The sequence below is a fragment of the Fistularia commersonii genome, chromosome 1 (assembly GCF_037954325.1).
Source record: "Fistularia commersonii isolate RoL2024-O1a breed Wild chromosome 1, RoL_Fcom_v1.0, whole genome shotgun sequence".
Taxonomy (NCBI): domain Eukaryota; kingdom Metazoa; phylum Chordata; class Actinopteri; order Syngnathiformes; family Fistulariidae; genus Fistularia; species Fistularia commersonii.
The window spans coordinates 21190209-21208791 of record NC_141284.1 but is presented as its reverse complement, the minus strand read 5'-3'; the positions used below and the strand labels follow the sequence as shown (position 1 = coordinate 21208791).

At 42.5% G+C, this 18583-nt stretch overlaps 1 protein-coding gene across 1 annotated transcript in view; it reads left to right on the top strand.

Annotated features, from left to right (window-relative positions):
• The window catches only part of fancm (FA complementation group M), a 37590-nt gene that overhangs the window by 16400 nt on the left and 2607 nt on the right, over positions 1 to 18583 (top strand). Inside the window, exons 5-19 of the mRNA XM_086154343.1 lie at positions 1108 to 1239; positions 2349 to 2481; positions 2622 to 2714; positions 2871 to 2975; positions 3158 to 3345; positions 4489 to 4695; positions 5253 to 5496; positions 5635 to 5726; positions 7177 to 7341; positions 14084 to 15935; positions 16027 to 16112; positions 16482 to 16550; positions 16674 to 16781; positions 16995 to 17157; positions 18439 to 18545. Of these exons, the coding sequence (XP_086010469.1) occupies positions 1108 to 1239; positions 2349 to 2481; positions 2622 to 2714; positions 2871 to 2975; positions 3158 to 3345; positions 4489 to 4695; positions 5253 to 5496; positions 5635 to 5726; positions 7177 to 7341; positions 14084 to 15935; positions 16027 to 16112; positions 16482 to 16550; positions 16674 to 16781; positions 16995 to 17157; positions 18439 to 18545 (3744 nt within the window). The remainder of the gene's footprint in view (positions 1 to 1107; positions 1240 to 2348; positions 2482 to 2621; positions 2715 to 2870; positions 2976 to 3157; positions 3346 to 4488; positions 4696 to 5252; positions 5497 to 5634; positions 5727 to 7176; positions 7342 to 14083; positions 15936 to 16026; positions 16113 to 16481; positions 16551 to 16673; positions 16782 to 16994; positions 17158 to 18438; positions 18546 to 18583) is intronic.

The following is an 18583-nucleotide window of genomic DNA, read 5'->3' as shown; positions in this document are numbered from 1 at the left end:
CAAATGGATAACCTGAAGCCGGGCATGTAGGATTTTTGCATGATCTTGAAAATCCGTCTGCCTCACAAAGCTATGCGAGACAGAATTATTCCCACATGTTGTGCCAACTAAATACAATTTAACTTTAAGCTCGGTGATAAAACAAGCCGTTGGCGAACAACTCACGGGGCACTAATAACCTAGATGTGATTAAACTTCAGAATTTCAAATACACGGATAAAATTCAAGAAAACTGAACAAAAACTGCTTTACTCTGCTTTTCTTTGATGGTGTCAGCTGATAATTTAAATTTTAACACGCCTTGCTCATTTTTAGACAACATTATCGGGAAAAGAGACAACAAAACTATAAATTCATGCTTGCTGTGATTGGTGAAGTTAGAAATGGGTCTGCAAAAAAGAAAACTTTTTCAAATTCTGTTAATAAGATATTTGGGCAAGCTTCACATTGATAAAATCGCAATACCAGATTCCATGTCTTAAAAAGGGAGGAGGAAAAATGATTAGTGTCAAAAGATTGGCAGTTTTTTGAATGTAACCTTATATCCTAACAAGACCTGCTTTTCATGTTATCTAATTTGTCATGTAATTTTTATTTATTCATTATAGCTTTTTGATAATGGCAGTAGTCAAAAAAATTGCTGTTACAAAATCTTTTCATAATTCATTTTCTTTATTTCCTTCTTTTCTCCTTTCCTTGAAGCCTCTTCTTCTGGCTGGTTTCTATAGCAGCAGTTTGGTGATATTGAAATGGTAATGGCCCTCCCTCCCATCATCTGCAGTCGTGAGGATGAATAGATATTGTCTGTTTGACAAACTGCTTCCATCTCTCCTTCTTTTATTTGGAAATGAGGACAGAATGAAAAAGTGCCATTATGTGTCTCTGGCCGAAGTAAGGCTCTTTTCCAGTCCATGTCGGTGTGTTTACCAATAAAAGGAACACCTGTGTGTTTCTCGCACAGGATGTGTGGATAGGTGTTTGGGTGCCCTGTTGGGCTTCGTGTCGGCAGGGGGTCACTGCACTGACTCGCATTAAGTCTTAATACAGGAAATGGGCAATTTCGCTGACCTACATATCCATTGGCCCAATTTGTTTTTTCTCTACCAGGTGTTGGAGAAATTCATGTCTCGTCTCATCCAGAACAAGGTGATGGCACACAAAGACCTGCGGATTCTCACCAAATACCAGCTCATCCTCGCCAGAGACCAGTTTCGCAAGAACCCTCCGACACACACAAAGGCACGAAGTTCCTCGTGAAGAAAATGCTGCTGTCTAATTGAAAGAAAATTTACTATATGGTTATATTATAAAGCACAGAAATTGCTCAGATTGTGATTAGAGATTCTCCACATCAATACGAGCCACAACAAAACCAAAAAAGTTGAGATACAAGCCCGTCATAAGATTCATGGAAGTTCGAACTGTCCTCGGGCAACACACCGAGCCCCAAGCTTCTCCAGATGGCCTGGTTGGTGACTTTCATGGCAGCTCTGCTACGTGTGTGTGTGTGTGTGTGTGTGTGTGTGTGTGTGTGTGTGTGGTTGTGTGTGTGTGTGTGTGTGTGTGTGTGTGTTTTTGAATGCAACAAAGCGTCAAGTGCTTTCAGTCATTAATCTATCAACTTTCGGAACAAGAAGTTATTTTTTGGAACATACTCAACAGGTAATGGAGTCTCGCTTTCATTTTGTGCAAATGGTAAATGGTCTCAACTCACACAGCGCTTTCACAGTTTACGGTTTCAAAGGATGAAATAAGAGTGAGCAAATTATTTTTTTCTCTTCGTTCACTGTTTTGGAGTTGTTGCAGTACTTAGTATACAACTCTTCAAGCAAAAGCCCCACTGTCCCTGCTTAGTTACAAGTGCTTATGGGTACTTGGACTCTGTATTTAGGAAGAACATGGTATTGTAAGAAATATAGCACTGCCACAGGCTGTGTATGCAAAGTATACTCCATCATCTGTTTTAACCTTTGGCAAGATTCGTGTACCTCCCAAATAGGTTTCCGACCGATCAAGGTACTCCTATTATAATATTAATCCAAAGAGAAAAATATTTTTTGATAAAATGAAAGAGACTGGGGTCCAAGGAAAGTTGAAGAAACGGTTTGCACCCTCTTTTATCCCGGATTCTCAATATATCCACTGGGTTTAGATGTAGAGACTCAAACGATACCCTTACAAAATAATCCTTCAACTAAAAAAGGGCAGACATTGACCGTAGTTTTGCATAGCCTCACTGGAATGAATTCAGATTTATTAAGCAATTAGTACAGTATGTGTGCCATTCTTTTATTAGTCAAGTCTTAAATATAGAATATTTACTAAAGTGGTTTTGTATGTTCCCCCAGGGGCCGCAGCAGGGAATGCTGGAGGGCGACTTTGCCCTTTGTATAAGCCTGTACCACGGCTACGAGCTCCTGATGCAGATGGGGCTCAGATCACTCTTCTTCTATATCCAAGGAATCATGGATGGAACAAGAGGTCGGTCATCAATGTCCAGGCTTTCGGGCCACTTCCTGCACATCACTCAGATTGTTGAAAAAAATAAAAGAGAATCCGATTGTTTGAGAACTGCATTGCGATCGTATCGTTGATTAAATCTCTTGTTCTGTTTATTTCAGAGATGTCAAGGGCCAGAAATGAGCTGCAGAGGACCCCCATCTTCATGGAGCTATATGAGGAGATGGTAGCAATATACATGAAGCCATCTGCTGGTACCTGAGCACTAAATGAAACTACACGCTTTAAATATTTAACCTTGGTTTATTATTTTAGTTGTCCTCATCATGACATGGTTTTTGCTTACGCTTAGTAATTCCTGTCAACTGAAATCCATCTGTGTCGTACATTTTTATCTGTTACGCCTTCAGGTCAGGATGAGCCCTTCATGTACAGTCACCCCAAGCTGAAGAAACTGGAGGAGGTTGTGCTCCATCACTTCCGAATGTGGGTGGAGAACGTAGCGGACAATAATGGTAAGTAACTTACGGCAGTAAGTTAATTTAACAGTAAGTTAATTTAACAAGTTCAAAACTGAAAACCTCTAACGATGCAGTGATCATTTTGTAACGTAAGAAACTCTTAAAAGAAAAATAATCCAGGATTTAGAATGTGTCACAGCATGGAGAATAAATCCTGTCTCACTTCTTCCTCTCAGTTTCACCCCCAGGTTCAGATGGTCCACTGAGCACACGAGTGATGATCTTCTCATCATTTCGTGAAAGCGTGCAGGAGATAGCGGCTATGTTACACCATCACGCTCCCATGATCCGGGTCATGACCTTTATGGGACAAGCCTCAGCCGGGAAGGGAGTGAAAGGTTTTACCCAAAAGGAACAGCTGGAGGTAGGGACTGGATACCTCTTAAATCAGGCGTGATTACACTTAAGCCCAGCCTGTTCAAGTCCGGAATATTGCTCTTATGCTGCAGAAAGTCAAAAAGGGAGGGGTTGAGGGGATTCTATATGGATTCAAACACAGGGGTGCCTTTCGGTCATCTTTGGTTATAATGAAAAAGCAAAGCGGGGGTTAAGGGTCTGAAAGTGACATGAGGTATAAGAGGCAGGGCGCCAGCATTGACTACGCTGATCTCATATGTTAAATGTAGCATTTCAGGTTGGAGATGTTTTTGGGTTTTATGACCCAACCTGACAGAAGGATGGTAGGAAAAGACCGTTAAAAGACATTAACACAGAACCACTCATTTTTCTTAAAAAAATATTTTCCCTTTTTCTTTTTTTTTTTGCATTCTGTAATGTCTCAAATTTGACAGGTTCAATTTGCATTTTAAAGTCAGTTGCCTTTCACTGAGCTAAAAGGAATCAGTCATGTTTTCTGGATTCATTTCATTGCCAAATGCCTTTGTTCATAAGAATGTACTTATAGAAGGCATAACACTCGCGAGACCATGAGATATTTCCTGTGAAATTAATTAAAATATATGGAGGAAGAGATGACAAATGTTTATTCTATTTGTGTTTCCATGCATATCACCATTTTATTGCCATCTTTACCTGTTTGTGTGCTTTTGAAGACCAGTGATGATGTCTCCAAAACCCAAAAATAGTTCACACTGCAGGACACACAACCAATTAACCAAGAAGCAAAACCAAAATTTAAGTAAAATATTCATGCATGTCAAATATTGCTTGCTATCTTTATTGTTTTGTGGATATATTTCTAATATCGGGACTGGAGGTATTCAACATTGATGGATGAAGTCATTGCCAGACTTGACATTAATCACATTCAGAGATATAGAAGAGTATTTTATTGTGTATTAATGCGATATGATCAAACAAAACACGGTTAGTCGTAGCAGATGAGAGTAATCGGTCAGGTGGTTTTAACTGCAGTGATGTCTACCTAGATTTATAGTACAACATTCATAATACATTTAACCAAACTAGACTGAATACTGCTAATACTGCTGCTGTTTATGGATATGCTATGATCATCCTTTTTTTTAATCTTTCTTTTTTATTCGAGGTGGTTAATAAGTTCCGACAGGGAGGATTCAACACCCTGGTGTCAACCTGCGTCGGGGAGGAGGGCCTGGATATCGGGGAGGTGGATCTCATCGTTTGCTTTGACGCACAGAAGAATCCCACGCGCTTGGTCCAGCGGATGGGCCGCACCGGGCGTAAGAGGAAAGGACGCATCGTGGTCATCCTAGCAGAGGGACGGGAGGAGAGGGTAAGGGTTTTTATGGTGCTTTGCATCTGTGAAAACAAGATAGTGTGTAAATATTGCCATTGAGCCTGAACACTGCTTCTCTTTTGAACTGCAGAAAAGGAAAGTATGGCCATCACACTTCGTATTTTGGATTATGCACAACATCCCATTGTCCAGTTATTGTATAACAAATGACAACAAACGAGAGAACATGCTTGTTCATTAAAGCTGATTCTGACTCTGAAAGGGGTCATTATGATCTTCTGTACCTTATTTCCCGTATATACAAATGAGTCTGTTGATGGCTTTACGATGGCAGGGTATGCTTCTGTGCTTTGATATTTAACTACTTTTGTGCACATGTATTTAACTTGAAATGGTCAAAGCGTTATATCTGATTGCCACATGAAAAACAAGATGAAAATATAAGATAAAATCAGGTAAACAAACTGATTTTAAACCATTTTAGATGTAAATTTATTCTTCTACAACAGTTACAACTTCTTCCGTGGTTCCTCTGGCAAGAACTCCTTTCAGGTCCTCAACAGGTTTTAGTTGTTTTTCTCTTTTTCACCCAGACGTATAACCAGAGTCAGAGCAACAAGCGCAGCGTGTTCAAGTCGATCGTCGGCAACAAAAGCGGATTCCACCTGTACCCCAACAGCCCACGCATGCTGCCCGAGGGGCTAAACCCAACCTTGCATAAGATGCACATCACCTGTGTTCAGTTTGACCCGCGGGAAAGCAGCAGGCGGTCCGTCAGGGCTGGACGCAGATCCCACTGCGAGGGGCGGGTCTCGCTCATCCATCCACAAAACCTGAGTCAGTAATTAGGCAGCTGTGGATACTGTTATTATGGACACAGAGAGAAAAACAGTTTTTCCTTAATTAAAAAAAGTGTGTGTGTGTGTGTGTGTGTGTGTGTGTGTGTGTGTGTGTGTGTGTTTATTATTGGGACAGGTTGCAAGGAGAGTGAAATGCAGGCTGGTGAAGCTTACCCAACCTTGAAGAGATCCTGCTTTGTGTCTCTCCCCCAGGAACCATGCTTTCAGGTGTTTGTTTTTTTTGTTGTGTTTTTCCCCCCTCTGTTTCGGGATGCATTTCCTATTTTTCATTTGTCTCATGCAGATTTGAGGCTAGTGAAATAAAGTGAAGCAGGAAATGTGCAGTGTGTAAGGCCTGTAAAAAAGACCTATTTAAACAAACCTCCAAAATAAAGCACTAATGGATGTTTTGATTTAAAACACTGTTCTAGGTTCGTGCATTGACACTGCTATATAGTTCAGAACATTATCTATGCCGGGTGGCATAGTGGTTATTGCTGCTGTCTCGCAACAAGAAGGTCCTTGGTTGGATTCCCACAGGGAGTTTTCCTGTGTGGAGTCTCCTTGTGTCTGCATTGGGTTCCTCTGGGTTCTCCGGGTTCCTCCCACAGTCTAAAACCATGCAGAAGGCTCATTGGAGACCCTGAATTGCCTGGATGTGTGAATGAGAAAGTCAGTGTTTTTTATGTCTCTCTATGTTGCCCTTTGAATATTGCCAGAGGTCATCACGATCAGTAAATATCCTCTTTTCTTGCCTTAAATTGGAAAATGTCAATGTTTCGTAACACCTTTAAATCCTGGAAACTTGTTCTGCAGCAGTGCTGGATTTCTGTGGAACAAAAAGATCTCACTAGTTCAGTCACTATGGAAGGCAGTGGCTTTTGTAATGCAATGTTGCCCTGGCTCCAAATTGGTGCTTGGTCAGAGACTTTTTCCTAACTGTTATTCAGGAATAGCCTCAATCTGAACTCCTGGTTTGTAACTGTAAGAAAAGAGGCATCATTTTAGATGATTCCATATACCATACAGATATATATTAGACATGATCCACGGCATTTATGTGATTTGGTATTGTGGATTCCATTATATTACTGCCAGCAACCAAACGCTGCTTGTTAAAACTCTTTACTAGATTACGTTTTCTTTTTTTCTTTCCCTTTTCCTGAAGAACAGCTATTTTTTTTTCTTTTTTTTTTGCTCCTTGTCAGAAGTTTTTTTTTCTTTTTTGAACCCCATGAGAAAATGCCATGGGAAAATTATCCAATTAGTTCCCATTAAAGGTCTTCAGAACATTACCTAAAAGACCACATGCAATTAAGCAGTTTCTGGAAGTCACCATGAAAGTATCCAAAAAAGAAAAGCTTTTGCTTTTATTTATTTATTTATTCATTTATTTTTTTAATCTTATCATGGCCAACACAGGGATAAGAAATGAAATGTCTGCGAGGAATTAGACCAATCCAATTGCCACGTATAGGGTTATGGAGCTTTTAGTCCTGACAACTAATGTATTAGGGAGTATTTAAACTTTTCATTTATGTGCAGAAGTAATGATTCTAGTTAAGCAATGTAATTTTTTAACCCAAGTAAATACTGTGATTTATTTACTTATTTATTTTTTATTATATTAAAAATCCACTTAAAGAAAAGTTGAAATTCTAAATTCCTGCCTTTAAAGGAGGCCACCCATGAGAGCAGACCGCCATCCAGGGAGCTGTCGCTGTGGGAATGGAGACACTGGCAGCACCGGGCTCTCCCAACGCACGCAGTCGATCACTCCCTCCGCTGCCAGCATTTCATCAAGGTGATGGAGCTCATCGATCAGATGAAAGAGGAAAGCGAGGTGAGTGCAAGAACACGCGTTTGTCAGTGTCGTGTTTGAATCGGACATTTAGCTTTGATATTAAACCATTTGACGTTGCGTCTATCCAAGCACAAAGCCTTTTTTTTTTTTAAGTCATTTTTCTATTTTCATTCAGGAAAAATGTTAAAAATATACATTTCAGTTTCATTGAAGAGAGAAAGATATTGCATGCCAGGTTAAACCAAACCTTATAAACCAGGCAAAGGAATCAGTTGACTTGCATGTGAAATTCAGTTGTGATGTGTGTTGAGTTTCCACATTCATCGTTTTGACCTGGAAGGCAAATTCCTAACATAATAAACAAGCACAGTGGCATAATTCTGGGTTTGGCCAAGAAAAAAAAAAGGTTATTCATTTATACTGCTCTTCCATTTTCCCTTCTTTTTCTCAAATTAGATTTAACAAAACATAGCTTGTCTTTTTAAAAGCCAAGTGGTTCTCCCAGTAAACAAAGTCAGCTTATTATTCATCTGCGTTTGCTGTCTGCTGACCTCGCTCCAGCTTGGCTCGTACTCTTGTTTTTCTGGTCAGTTAGATGAAAAACTTATGTGAGCTTCAGACTTTTATACAGTAGTCATGTAACACCCGTTATCATTCTGATTCCACAGGACTTCCAGGAAGATAGTATGTGGTTTGCCTTACATATTTGGAGTCTGTATTAGGCGTTCACAATGCACATCACCTCGTTTTCTGTTTTGGTGTTGGTTCCTATATATCTCACATGACAACATAATGTCTCAGCATCTGCTTCTGCACAAGGTCATTCCATTGAGGAGGCGGCGGAACGTGTCCAATTGCTTGTTTTTAGAGATTGTGCTAAAACTCACTGTTAACTTGATTAACTCGTGGGCGATTATTACCTTTTTATTCTCGTCACAAGTCGCCTCCCTCGTGGGAGAGGGGAGAACCTGCAACATCCAAACAGGATGTATAGATCCAGATGGCACCCAATGCTGCGCTTTGCAAACAGTGGCGAACCTCCACCATGAAATACTAAACACATACATGGCAGAGACATGACCCTGTGTCAACAAACACCTCAAGCCCTCACAGATACCGCCAGCATTATCGCATTCTTCATTTGATGCGGCACATGCAGCCTCTGTTTTTGAGGGGATGCGGTTTCATCTCATAAAGTTAATTACCTCGTAAAGACGGAGGGCAGCTCAAGCTTACATAACTCGCTTGACATAAAGAAAATTTGCAACAGAATCTGCGTCAGATTCCACGGCTAGGTGCTGGGGCTTCTCCTGAACGATGTCTGAAACAATAGTTTGAATGTAAAAAGCCTGTTTTTGCATTTGATAACGGAGAAAGTCTCTGTACTCCCTGAAAAGGAGGGGCATTTCACTGTCGGTCACATCCACAAACCTAATGTAGATACTTTAACAGCGGTTTGATTGATGTTAATACACTATTTAGAAATGAGGCAGTCCAATGATTATAACCAACATGTAAAACCGTATAGTGCCCGTTTACCCACAATACAGTCTCTCATCCGGATCATTCCTTAACTGCTGTACTCGATGACAGTTGATGCTCTCTAACAGTCTGACCTCCTGATGCTCCAAGAAAAATCAGTGTTTATCTAACTAAACGTCCAAATTTTTTATTTGTCGGAAATCTGGTTGGCAAATATCACCACCCCTTTCAACAGCCCCATGCTCCAGAACCTGTTTGTTCCCTTGCTCCCTGCCTCTTTTCCTTTGTGCTCCAGAGACACATGGCAGCAGGCAGGCCAGCCTTCTCCCCTGTGATTATATAATGATTCTCTGAACTGTTACATAAATCCAGGAAGCTGGAACTGGGTCACGCTTTGATGACCTACTTGTATTATTGGGATGAAGAGGAATGATCTTGGGAACTCAAAGCAGATGCAAAAAAAAAACACGTAAAACGGGTGTTAAAAACAAACTGTGAATATATAATCTACAGTTATAAATGAACTCTGTCCTTTTAGATCTTTATATGTGGAAATTTGATTAATTGAGTTTTTTGCTTCAGTCTCTCCAAACTTCACAAATAGGACTACTATTTCACATGATCGCTATCATGTATTTTATAGCTAAGTGACACATCTTGCATTTATCTAATATGTTTAAAAAAACAATGGCTACAGTCCATTTTTATCACCTTGTAATAAGTTTTATGTCTTAAAGCGATTCTGCAAACGTGTTCATCCATGACATTGTTGCATGTCTAGTATCACTCGCTGACGTCAGAAATATTTTCAATGGTTGCTACTCTTCCCGTTGCCTTCGGATATTTTTTTCCCCCTTTTTCTTCTTCATTGTTAATTAAGTCCTGAGAAGAGCAGTAGTAAGGACAAATACCAAATATGGGCAATTTTCAGTGAGACTCATTATGTCACTTATTCATTCATTTATTATCCATACTGTTAATCCTGCACATGCTGTGAGGGGGAAGAGCGAAACCCAGCTGCCTCAGGGTGAGAGGCAGGGCACATTCAGAGATACATCACCCGTCCCTGTCATATTTACATCTGTGGCTGATTTAACGCCTTCGATTGATGTTCTCGGCCTGTGGAAAGAACCATGAGAACCCGGGAGAGGAACCACGCAGAGAACGACCAATGTGGGGCCACTCTGTACATGAAGGTCACCGGACTCTAACCTTGAACACATTGCAAATTGAATTAAGTTGCCGCTATTCTACAGAAGTGTTTACAAAATTGTAATGATAAATAACAGGAAAAGACCCATCTTCATGTTGGAACCGATGCCCATAGTTTAAAAATTCACAAGTATGTTTATGTGGTTCACTGAGAAACAACATGATAGATTTAGCGGGAGCACATTAGACACTAATAATAGGCGTCAACGTTTTCATGAATCGAGACGGAAATATGCCTCGTTGTTTTGGAGAGCCGCTGATGACAAGCACCTTCCAGTATGAGGACAAAGGTGCCCCAGAAAAGTGATCCTGATCCTATATTTTCCTGTTGCATATCTGGAAACTAATCTGATGGACTGATTTATAAAGGTTCTTTGTGTGTGTTCATGAGCATCAAATGATTACTGTGGTGCAATGAGCTATTCTGCCGAGAGGAGTTTCCACTTTGCTGCTTCCTCCTCATGCGGTCTGATCAACTCCAACCCTCTGACCCCTGCGGTCTCTGCAGCACTCTGTGCTCGTCATCAGTGTTTATTTCTGTCTGTGGCATCTCTAGATCTAGAGACTTAGTCTAATCATTAATTGTGTGCCAGGGGATAAGGTTAATCCTTTGTGAATCCTGTTCATTATTTTTCATGAAGTTATAATTTTCCTGATGTCCATTGTATTAAAAAAAGAAAAAAAGCTTAAAGCCCACAAGCCACTATTACCTTTTTCATCAGGATAGTGATGTTGAGGAACAAACTGCCACGTCTGCCTTTGTGCAAGCCGAACAGAAACAAGTAAAGGTGTGTGTGTGTGTGTGCATGGTGGGATTCGAAGGATTTGAGTTTGATGGGTTACCCTGAGGACTTTGATTCATTTCTCAAGTCGCAGGTTGTTGTGTGTGTGTTTTTTTTTTTACAATATTTATAATTTAAACATTCATATTCATAATAATAAATTGACTGAGTAATAGAAACCGCCTGGACTTGATGACATAATTAATCATTCCTGAACCATCCATCCATTATTTACCGCTTATCCTGCAATCAGGGTCGTGGGGATGCTGGAGTCTATCTCAGCTGTCATAGGGCGAGAGGAAGGGTTCACGCTGTACTGGTCGCCAGTCGATAGCAGGGCCACATACAGGCAGACAACCATTCACTCTGTCATTCACGATTTTGGGCAATCTTTCCAATTAATCTTCTGCATGTTTTTGGACTGCTAGAGGAAACCAGAGAAGCCAGAGGAACCCCGCTTTTAGACATGAGAAGAAGATGCAAACTCCTGAACCAATCCTGTATAGTTGTAATTACACACACATCTCACTTAAACATCATGATCATTTCAAAAGTAGATGTTGGGGGCGGCGTGGTGTAGAAGGTGGAGCAACCGTCTTTGGAACTGAACATTCCTGGTTCTATTCCCGGCTCCCAAGTGTGTCTAAGTGTTGTTGAGCAAGACACTGAACGCCTAACTGCTCATGGTTTATCCATCATGGGGTTAATTGCAGAGAATGGATTGCCCATGGGGATTGACAAAGGTTAAATTATAATTATATCACTTATTTACATTGACATAAAATGTATATTTGATTGAAAATTACTACCTATTTTTCTATATTGGATTGTATCCGTGGCATGGCAGCTCATTGGTTAGCGCCTCTGCCTAGCAGAAGGTCTCTGGTTGGGAGGCCTTTCTGTGTGGAGTCTCCATGTTCTTCCCGTTTCTGCGTGGGGATTCCTTTGGGTTCTCCAGGTTCTTCCCACAGTCCAAAAACATTCAGGAGGTTCAATGGAGACATTGGAGAAATTGACTGATTCAATACACAGATTTGCACATTTGTTATTCATTCATTTTAAATTTGAAATAAACACAGAAACAAAAACACAAGACCAAAATATATGTGAGATATCAAGCACAAGTAAAAAGGATTCTACCTTCCAAAAGAAGTCATCAATCTTCTGTTTGTTATCATTATTCAAAATCCAGTAATCTTTCTTTTTTTTTTTTTTTATTTCAAAGTAGCAATGATGTAGCTGACTCCCATGTTCAGGTTTTGTGATGAAACTAAATAGCGCTTTCCAGTAATGTTTAGGCATTTAAAAATATAACAGCCTTCACATGAATTAATTTTGATTTCAGTGCAAAGCTCCTTGAGCTCTGCAGGAATGAGAGCACCCCGGCTAATGTATTCGTGACACTTGAGAAATCTAAGCTCTTCAGTGGAGGGGCTCCTCCGATTGACAATGAAAACATTCAAACGCGATATCTCCGCTGAAGGCTTCTTCAGCAGGAAGCAACGTCAAGTACGGTGTGATATGTGAGCCACAACATGACAGAATACATGTGTGCACATATCCAAATGCACCGTGGACAGCAAGTTGGAATTTCACTGTACAGGGACGGGAAACACATTTCCAGTTTTTCCCATGTTACACTGTACATGTGACAATAAATCCTTTGAATCTTGAATGTATGTAAATGAGGGGGACCCATGTGACCGGTGAGGTTACAGGGAGTGGAGATACAGCAGGTGGAGGACATTAAGAACAACAGTCTATGGCAATGGAGAACTTGGAGAAGAGGTGAAGAAATGTGTGCAGGCAGGTGAAGGAAAGTGTAAGGGGTGTGTCAGGTTGGAGCTGCCAGGCAGGAGGTCATGTGGAAGACCAGAGAAGAGATTTGTAAATTGAGAGAACGAGGACAGGAAGTTAGTTAGTGTTAGAGAAGAGGATGAAGAGGAGGTGGTTGGCCGTGGCCTCTGAAGGAGCGCCTAATGCTCTAGTGTTTCCCTGGCAAGCTGTTGTAAGGCTGGGCTACAGTGATTAGGAGGTGAGGGGGGTGAGAAATTGAGGAACGTGCGCTGAAACAATTGCATAGCCATTGTTTGTTGATGTTTAATGCGCTTTGCTAAGTAATTCCTTGCGTTTCAGGCGGTTACATGAGGCCTTTGCATATTAGAATGCCACGTAAGACATGGCGATAGTGAAAAGTTCCTTGGCTCACAAAAGGAAAACATGTTGTCTCATAGTTTAAAAAACAAGTGTATTGTTGAGCATTCGCAAAACTGCTGTTACACAATTTTTCAAACATTTTCATGTCGCTCGTAGTGGCGTTTCGATTGGAATCCCGCTCAGTGTGTCTTGAAGCAGTAATCGGTTTCTCAATACTTAAACCAGCCCGATTTTCATAATCTGTCTGTCACTGCACAATACCCAGACGGTGCCCGCAGAGACGCCAGTCTATGTGTGAAGCTAATGAAATGTAAATTAACATTTGATTTAAAGAATGGAAAAAAATTGTGGCTAATTTCTGCTCTCGAAATGTTGGTTTTACAATAGATGACTTCGGAAGCCCCATGTCGTGGTGGCTGAAGCCTCTGGGTGTAAAGCACTTTACTGCCATGCCAGAATCTGCAGTGATGGGAGGACAATACATGCATGTTAAAACCAGGCTTATGATATTCGGGACGTGCAGCAACGTTTTGAACTGTTAGAGGAAAAAATGCGTGTTTTTGGTCTGATGTCAAATACAGGGGGATAGCCTGAAACCCGTAACCAACTTTCACCATCGACTGAAAATCAGTCTTCTCTAAGTTTTCACCATCTTTCCCGCCAGCGGAACTGCTTCAGTACAGACTTGGTTTTAGGGTCGAGGTCAGAAATGTTGTTTGATTGAGGGTAAGGACCGGGAATAGGAAATGCCAAACTCCAATTGTGTTAATGTGCCGTGTGCGGTGCCAGTGCTTTGCGTGTGGACACGGAATGACGGCCTCAAGAAGTCTGGAAGTGTTATAGCATTCATTTTCCTGCAGATCCATAAAAGCCCCTCAGATGTGAATAAACGGTGAGCTAATCCTCTTAAAAAATCTATCCAAAGTCAGTGTTGCTCAATTTTTGGAGAGCTAATGAAACAGCTCAATTGAATAAAAGCTCAGTGGGTGGCAGCAGAACGAATCGTCTTCCTGATTAGATAAAACTTGAGATTGAACACCCCATATTTTTCGTGTCCGAAAAAGGGTCACAAAGTCCCAAGGTAGTTTCTAGCCACCAGTTCACCCATCCTAATCAAAATTTCTCTTTTTGTGTTTGCATCTTATCAGGGAGAATGCCGTTATGAACAGGACCTTCTCCCTTATCTAAACAAAACTGCTCACAGCCCCGTGAAGGGCGTGAACCAAGAGAAGATCATGAGGAAGAGACTGACGGGCACAAAGATGGATGTCAACAAACCTAACGCGTCCAGCGATTTGGATCTGGAGGACAAAGATGAAAAAACAAAGAGGAGAAATCCACATGGAGAAGGATCTGCGTTGTCGTCGACCAAACCCACGCCTGTCATTCAACATGACAGCGAGGCGTCACGAGCAAACGAGACTAATCCCTCACCACCTCATGGAGTCTGTCCACCTAAGTCAGAAGGAGAGCGTCCAGGTGTTGAGCTGGATGAGTGTGGTGATATAATTGAGATCAGGGACAACAAACAAGCAGATTCTATCAACTCTGAGGTTGTTGATTTAAACCAGTTGACCAAAGTTGACAATGACAACAATGAGGCTCATCCAGACGAAGGTATTGAGCTTCAGGCCATGTTCTATCTTCCCAAGTGGAATTTGCCTCATTCCCCCTCCACCAAACTCCTCCAAGGAGAAGAAGGGAGGTTGAATGACATCCTGTCCCGTGTGGCTGAGCTCTTATCCAGATCTCCACCACTGAGCCCTTTGGATTTCGCAACAGCCGTGACCGAGCCAACCGAGCCAACTCCTCCTCGTGTTCTGCAAGAGGATGATCCTCATCAAACTTTCCAGGTCAACTTTGCCCTGGATGTCGATGATGATGACGAAGTCATTATTAGTGATGGTTTTTCCTCTTTGGATAAATCTCTGGGAGATAAAGAGAGCAGGGGAGACAACGGAGACTGGGTTCGCAGCAGATGCAACGAAATAGTCAACAGTCCAACGTGGGAAGATGTTTTTGGGGATGAAGAAGAGCATGATAATCACGGCCCCCCGGGTGACAGAACGAAGAATTGTGCTGTTACAGAGGCTGGAGAAGAAGGTGAGCGGAGTGGTTTGGACGAGGTGAAATCTGACGGAACGCTTGGCCAGACGGTCGCCGACATGAACGACAACATCGTCTCTCAGATGGAAGACAGCATGGATCTGTTTGAAGATGACGAAGTCTTCCTGCAGATGACCATCCCAGACATACACAACCCTGAGGGAGGTGTCGGACCCAGGACATCCCCCGTGTCACAGGACATTATACCCACCACAAATAAAGGATCAACCACTAATCCACCTGTCAACCCATGCCTGTTGGGCCGCACAGGGCCGGAAACCCAACACACACACACCGCTGCACCGCGTGAACACGCAACAGACGCTTCATCATCTGCCCAGAATACCTTGCATCCCGATACATCTCCTGCACCGCAACCCGGAGCCGATTCATTTGACCGCTCCCGTGACTATTTTCCTGTCAACTTCGACCTGGGCTACTCACTGGATTCTGAGGAGGACGACTTCAATCTTTCTCCAGATGTGTCATCACCCGCGCCACCCGGAAAGGATCCCGCCTTCAGCTGGGTTGCATTAGGTGTCTCCGGCTCCTCCACTCCTTCAAGCAGCCGGCAAAGACAGACCGGGCTGCAACACATCATGCCCAGATTCTCTTCACCCCCGAGTCTCTCAGAGCATTGGAAGAAAGAAACTTCATCCATACTGACCTCGCCTGCGGCGCCTAATTGCAGGGCGCCACCTGTTCCGGTCGCATCACAGCGAAGGATGAATAGAGTAGTGGACGATTCCTGGCCCTGCGCGCCGCATCGCTCGCCTTCACCCATCCGTCTGAAACGGAGGAGACTGGAAGGTCCAAGCGTTGATGATAACTCAAACGCAGCGCACCTCTCGTGCCAGGAGCTGCCACCCACACCCCCGTCTGCCCCTCACCCAGGTGCATTAAACGCTTCACTATTGTTTTATCACACGTTGATTTCTCAGCCGCTGTTTGCATCGTCTGATTCCTGCTCTCGGCGTCTCTCCAGCTGAAGGCAGCGCAGACAGCGAGGATGAGGTGGTTCACCATAGAAGACAAAAGAAGAAGATAAACCCACTGTTGTCTCCAGAAATGGTGAGGAACTGTAGTCCTCACTTGAATCTTTCACGTCCTGAAAAAGATGAACGTTTCTGATTTATCGAACCCACCTTAATCTTTTATCATTTGAAATCTTTGGGGGAGGTGGGAAGAAGTAATTCTATTATGACACGGCGACAGTTCCTGTCTGATTCACTTGGCTCGGTCTTGTCATTTCAATGTACCTGCAGTTGTCATGACAACCATGGTGGAAGCTTCAAAAAAAGGCCATTTTAAGAAAGAGACGCTCATAATCAATGTCTCGATCACGTAATCCGAGACACCCTGGTTTTTTCCTCGTGTTTCGCAGAGTGACCGGTTGCGAGTGTGTTCTGTAAAGAGCCACGTGTTTTCTGCTTCCACCAGACGAAGATCCTTGAAGACGTGGACTCCCCGCTGGTGGCGAGCAAGAAACGCGGTGCCGCACTTCCTTCTGTAAGAGCCCGGGTTGGCAGGCTGTTGTCCGGTTGCATTCCAACTCTTTGCTTCACCTTTGCTCATGTTTAGACACCAGCAATCAACTCCAGCAAATTACAGTATTTCACCCTTTCTCTGTAGTCTGACGAAGAGGAGGGCAGAGCCTTTTCTGATGATTTCCACAGCAGGTCTCTGGTCACACGCAGAAGAACGCCTGCAAGGCAACGAGTCGTTAAGGGGAAAACCAAGGTGACAAACTGATAGGAAGCATCGTCTAATCTCTTTGTAACCTTTACAACACATTTAAAAAGTATCCGCTGATGTTTGCTTATGAAAAGAGAAAATGGCACCTTCTTCCCCTCTTAAAAATGTCAACTCTATAAATATCTGTCAGGTCGCGTCTGCCGCCTCGGCGTTCATCAACCCTGACATTTTCGTTTTTTTTTTTTTTTCCTTTTGCAGCGTAACGCGTGTCGCATTGGCCGCCAGTTCCTGGACGAGGAAGCGGAGCTGTCTGAGGATGGGAGGGTGGCGGTGTCATCCGATGAAGAGGATGAGGACGACCGGAACCACTCCCTGGACGGCTTCGTGGTGGACGGCTCGCACCTGTCCCAGGGACTGAACGGTAAATGCTAGTGATTAATCCAAAGGAAATGTTGACAACAAGGGTTTCTCAGAACTGACATATTTGTGCTCATATATCTGAAGAAAGCAATAGATCACTATTGAGCCTTTAGGCTGTCTTTGTTGTCAAAGGTTGAAAACTATATTAATTATCTCTGATCTTCTCTTCACAACTTTTTCGATGTTTGTTGGACAAGATGGATTAGATTTCCAGTCTGCACAGCACCAGAGGGTTGATGAGACTTTTTGATTTTTTTTTTTTCCTTTCCTGGCTGTCAAAGTTAAACTTAAAGTAGAGATTCCAGCTGCATTTTTCTTCTAGATGCTTAAAGTGAGGGAGAAGGCCTTGGTACTGGTATCTTAATCAAACGCGATCTAATTGGCGTTTCATTCTTGGAAACATCTAGATCTTATGCAGGAAGCGTGGACGGTAACTAACCTTTGCTGATTAAGAAAATGATTTGAATATTCACGCATTCATCCATTTATTGATTATCTATATAGCTTATCGTAATTCAAACATAAGCTCATGAATAGGATACAATATATTTTACTCTTAGTTTCTGCCACAAAAAAAATTCCCCGACAAAATAACATCCAGCCTCTCATGTAATAAGGATGTTGAAGAAAAATATGAAAAAAAGACACATTTTTTTGTGATCATATCATGTGAAGTGGGGTTTGAGCTTGTTCATAGGCTGAAGTCACGATTTGTTTTTGATAGCATGTCAGCGCATCACTAAGAAGGGGGGAAAAAAAACAGTTTCTTGAAATAAAAAGAAACACTGGGGTGCTGGAGCCTGTCCCAACCATTGTTGGGCAAGAGTCAGGGATCACCCTGAAACTGGTCAATCACAGGAACGCGGCATCTCAGAGACATACAACCATTCAATCTTCGGTATCTGTTGATGGAAACCATCTTGCTCCTCCACTGAGCCTCCTCAGGGAAGCCACCCTCTGGCAAACCTGTCTTATAACCCCCTCCCCGAAGTGTTGATGGTCTGACCACACTTATTAAATCGTTCACGCAATAAAAAAAGAAACTCCCAGAAATGAAAGCCAGAGGCGACGCACACATTTCCTCTCCACGGGCATGTCCAAATTCCAGGAATCTTTTATTTCAAATTATCGGTATAGGCTATATTTAAATCAGTTATAAGTTTTCTCCCCTCGGGGAAACTGCACCCACAGAGTCCGTTCCCATTATGTGCCGAATGCGTTTCTTATGAAAGCGGGCAAGGAGATGGCCTCACCACGCTCACCCTCTGTCCTCTTCTCCCAGACTCAGAGATGCAGGGGGTTTACATGAAGTCTGTGAGGAGTCCCTCCATCACCGGCAGGTTCAAGATGTCCTACAAAGCTCACCACAACGTGGACATCTTCTCCCAGGTACTCCACCGGGCATTAGTCGCTAATTGTTTCATACG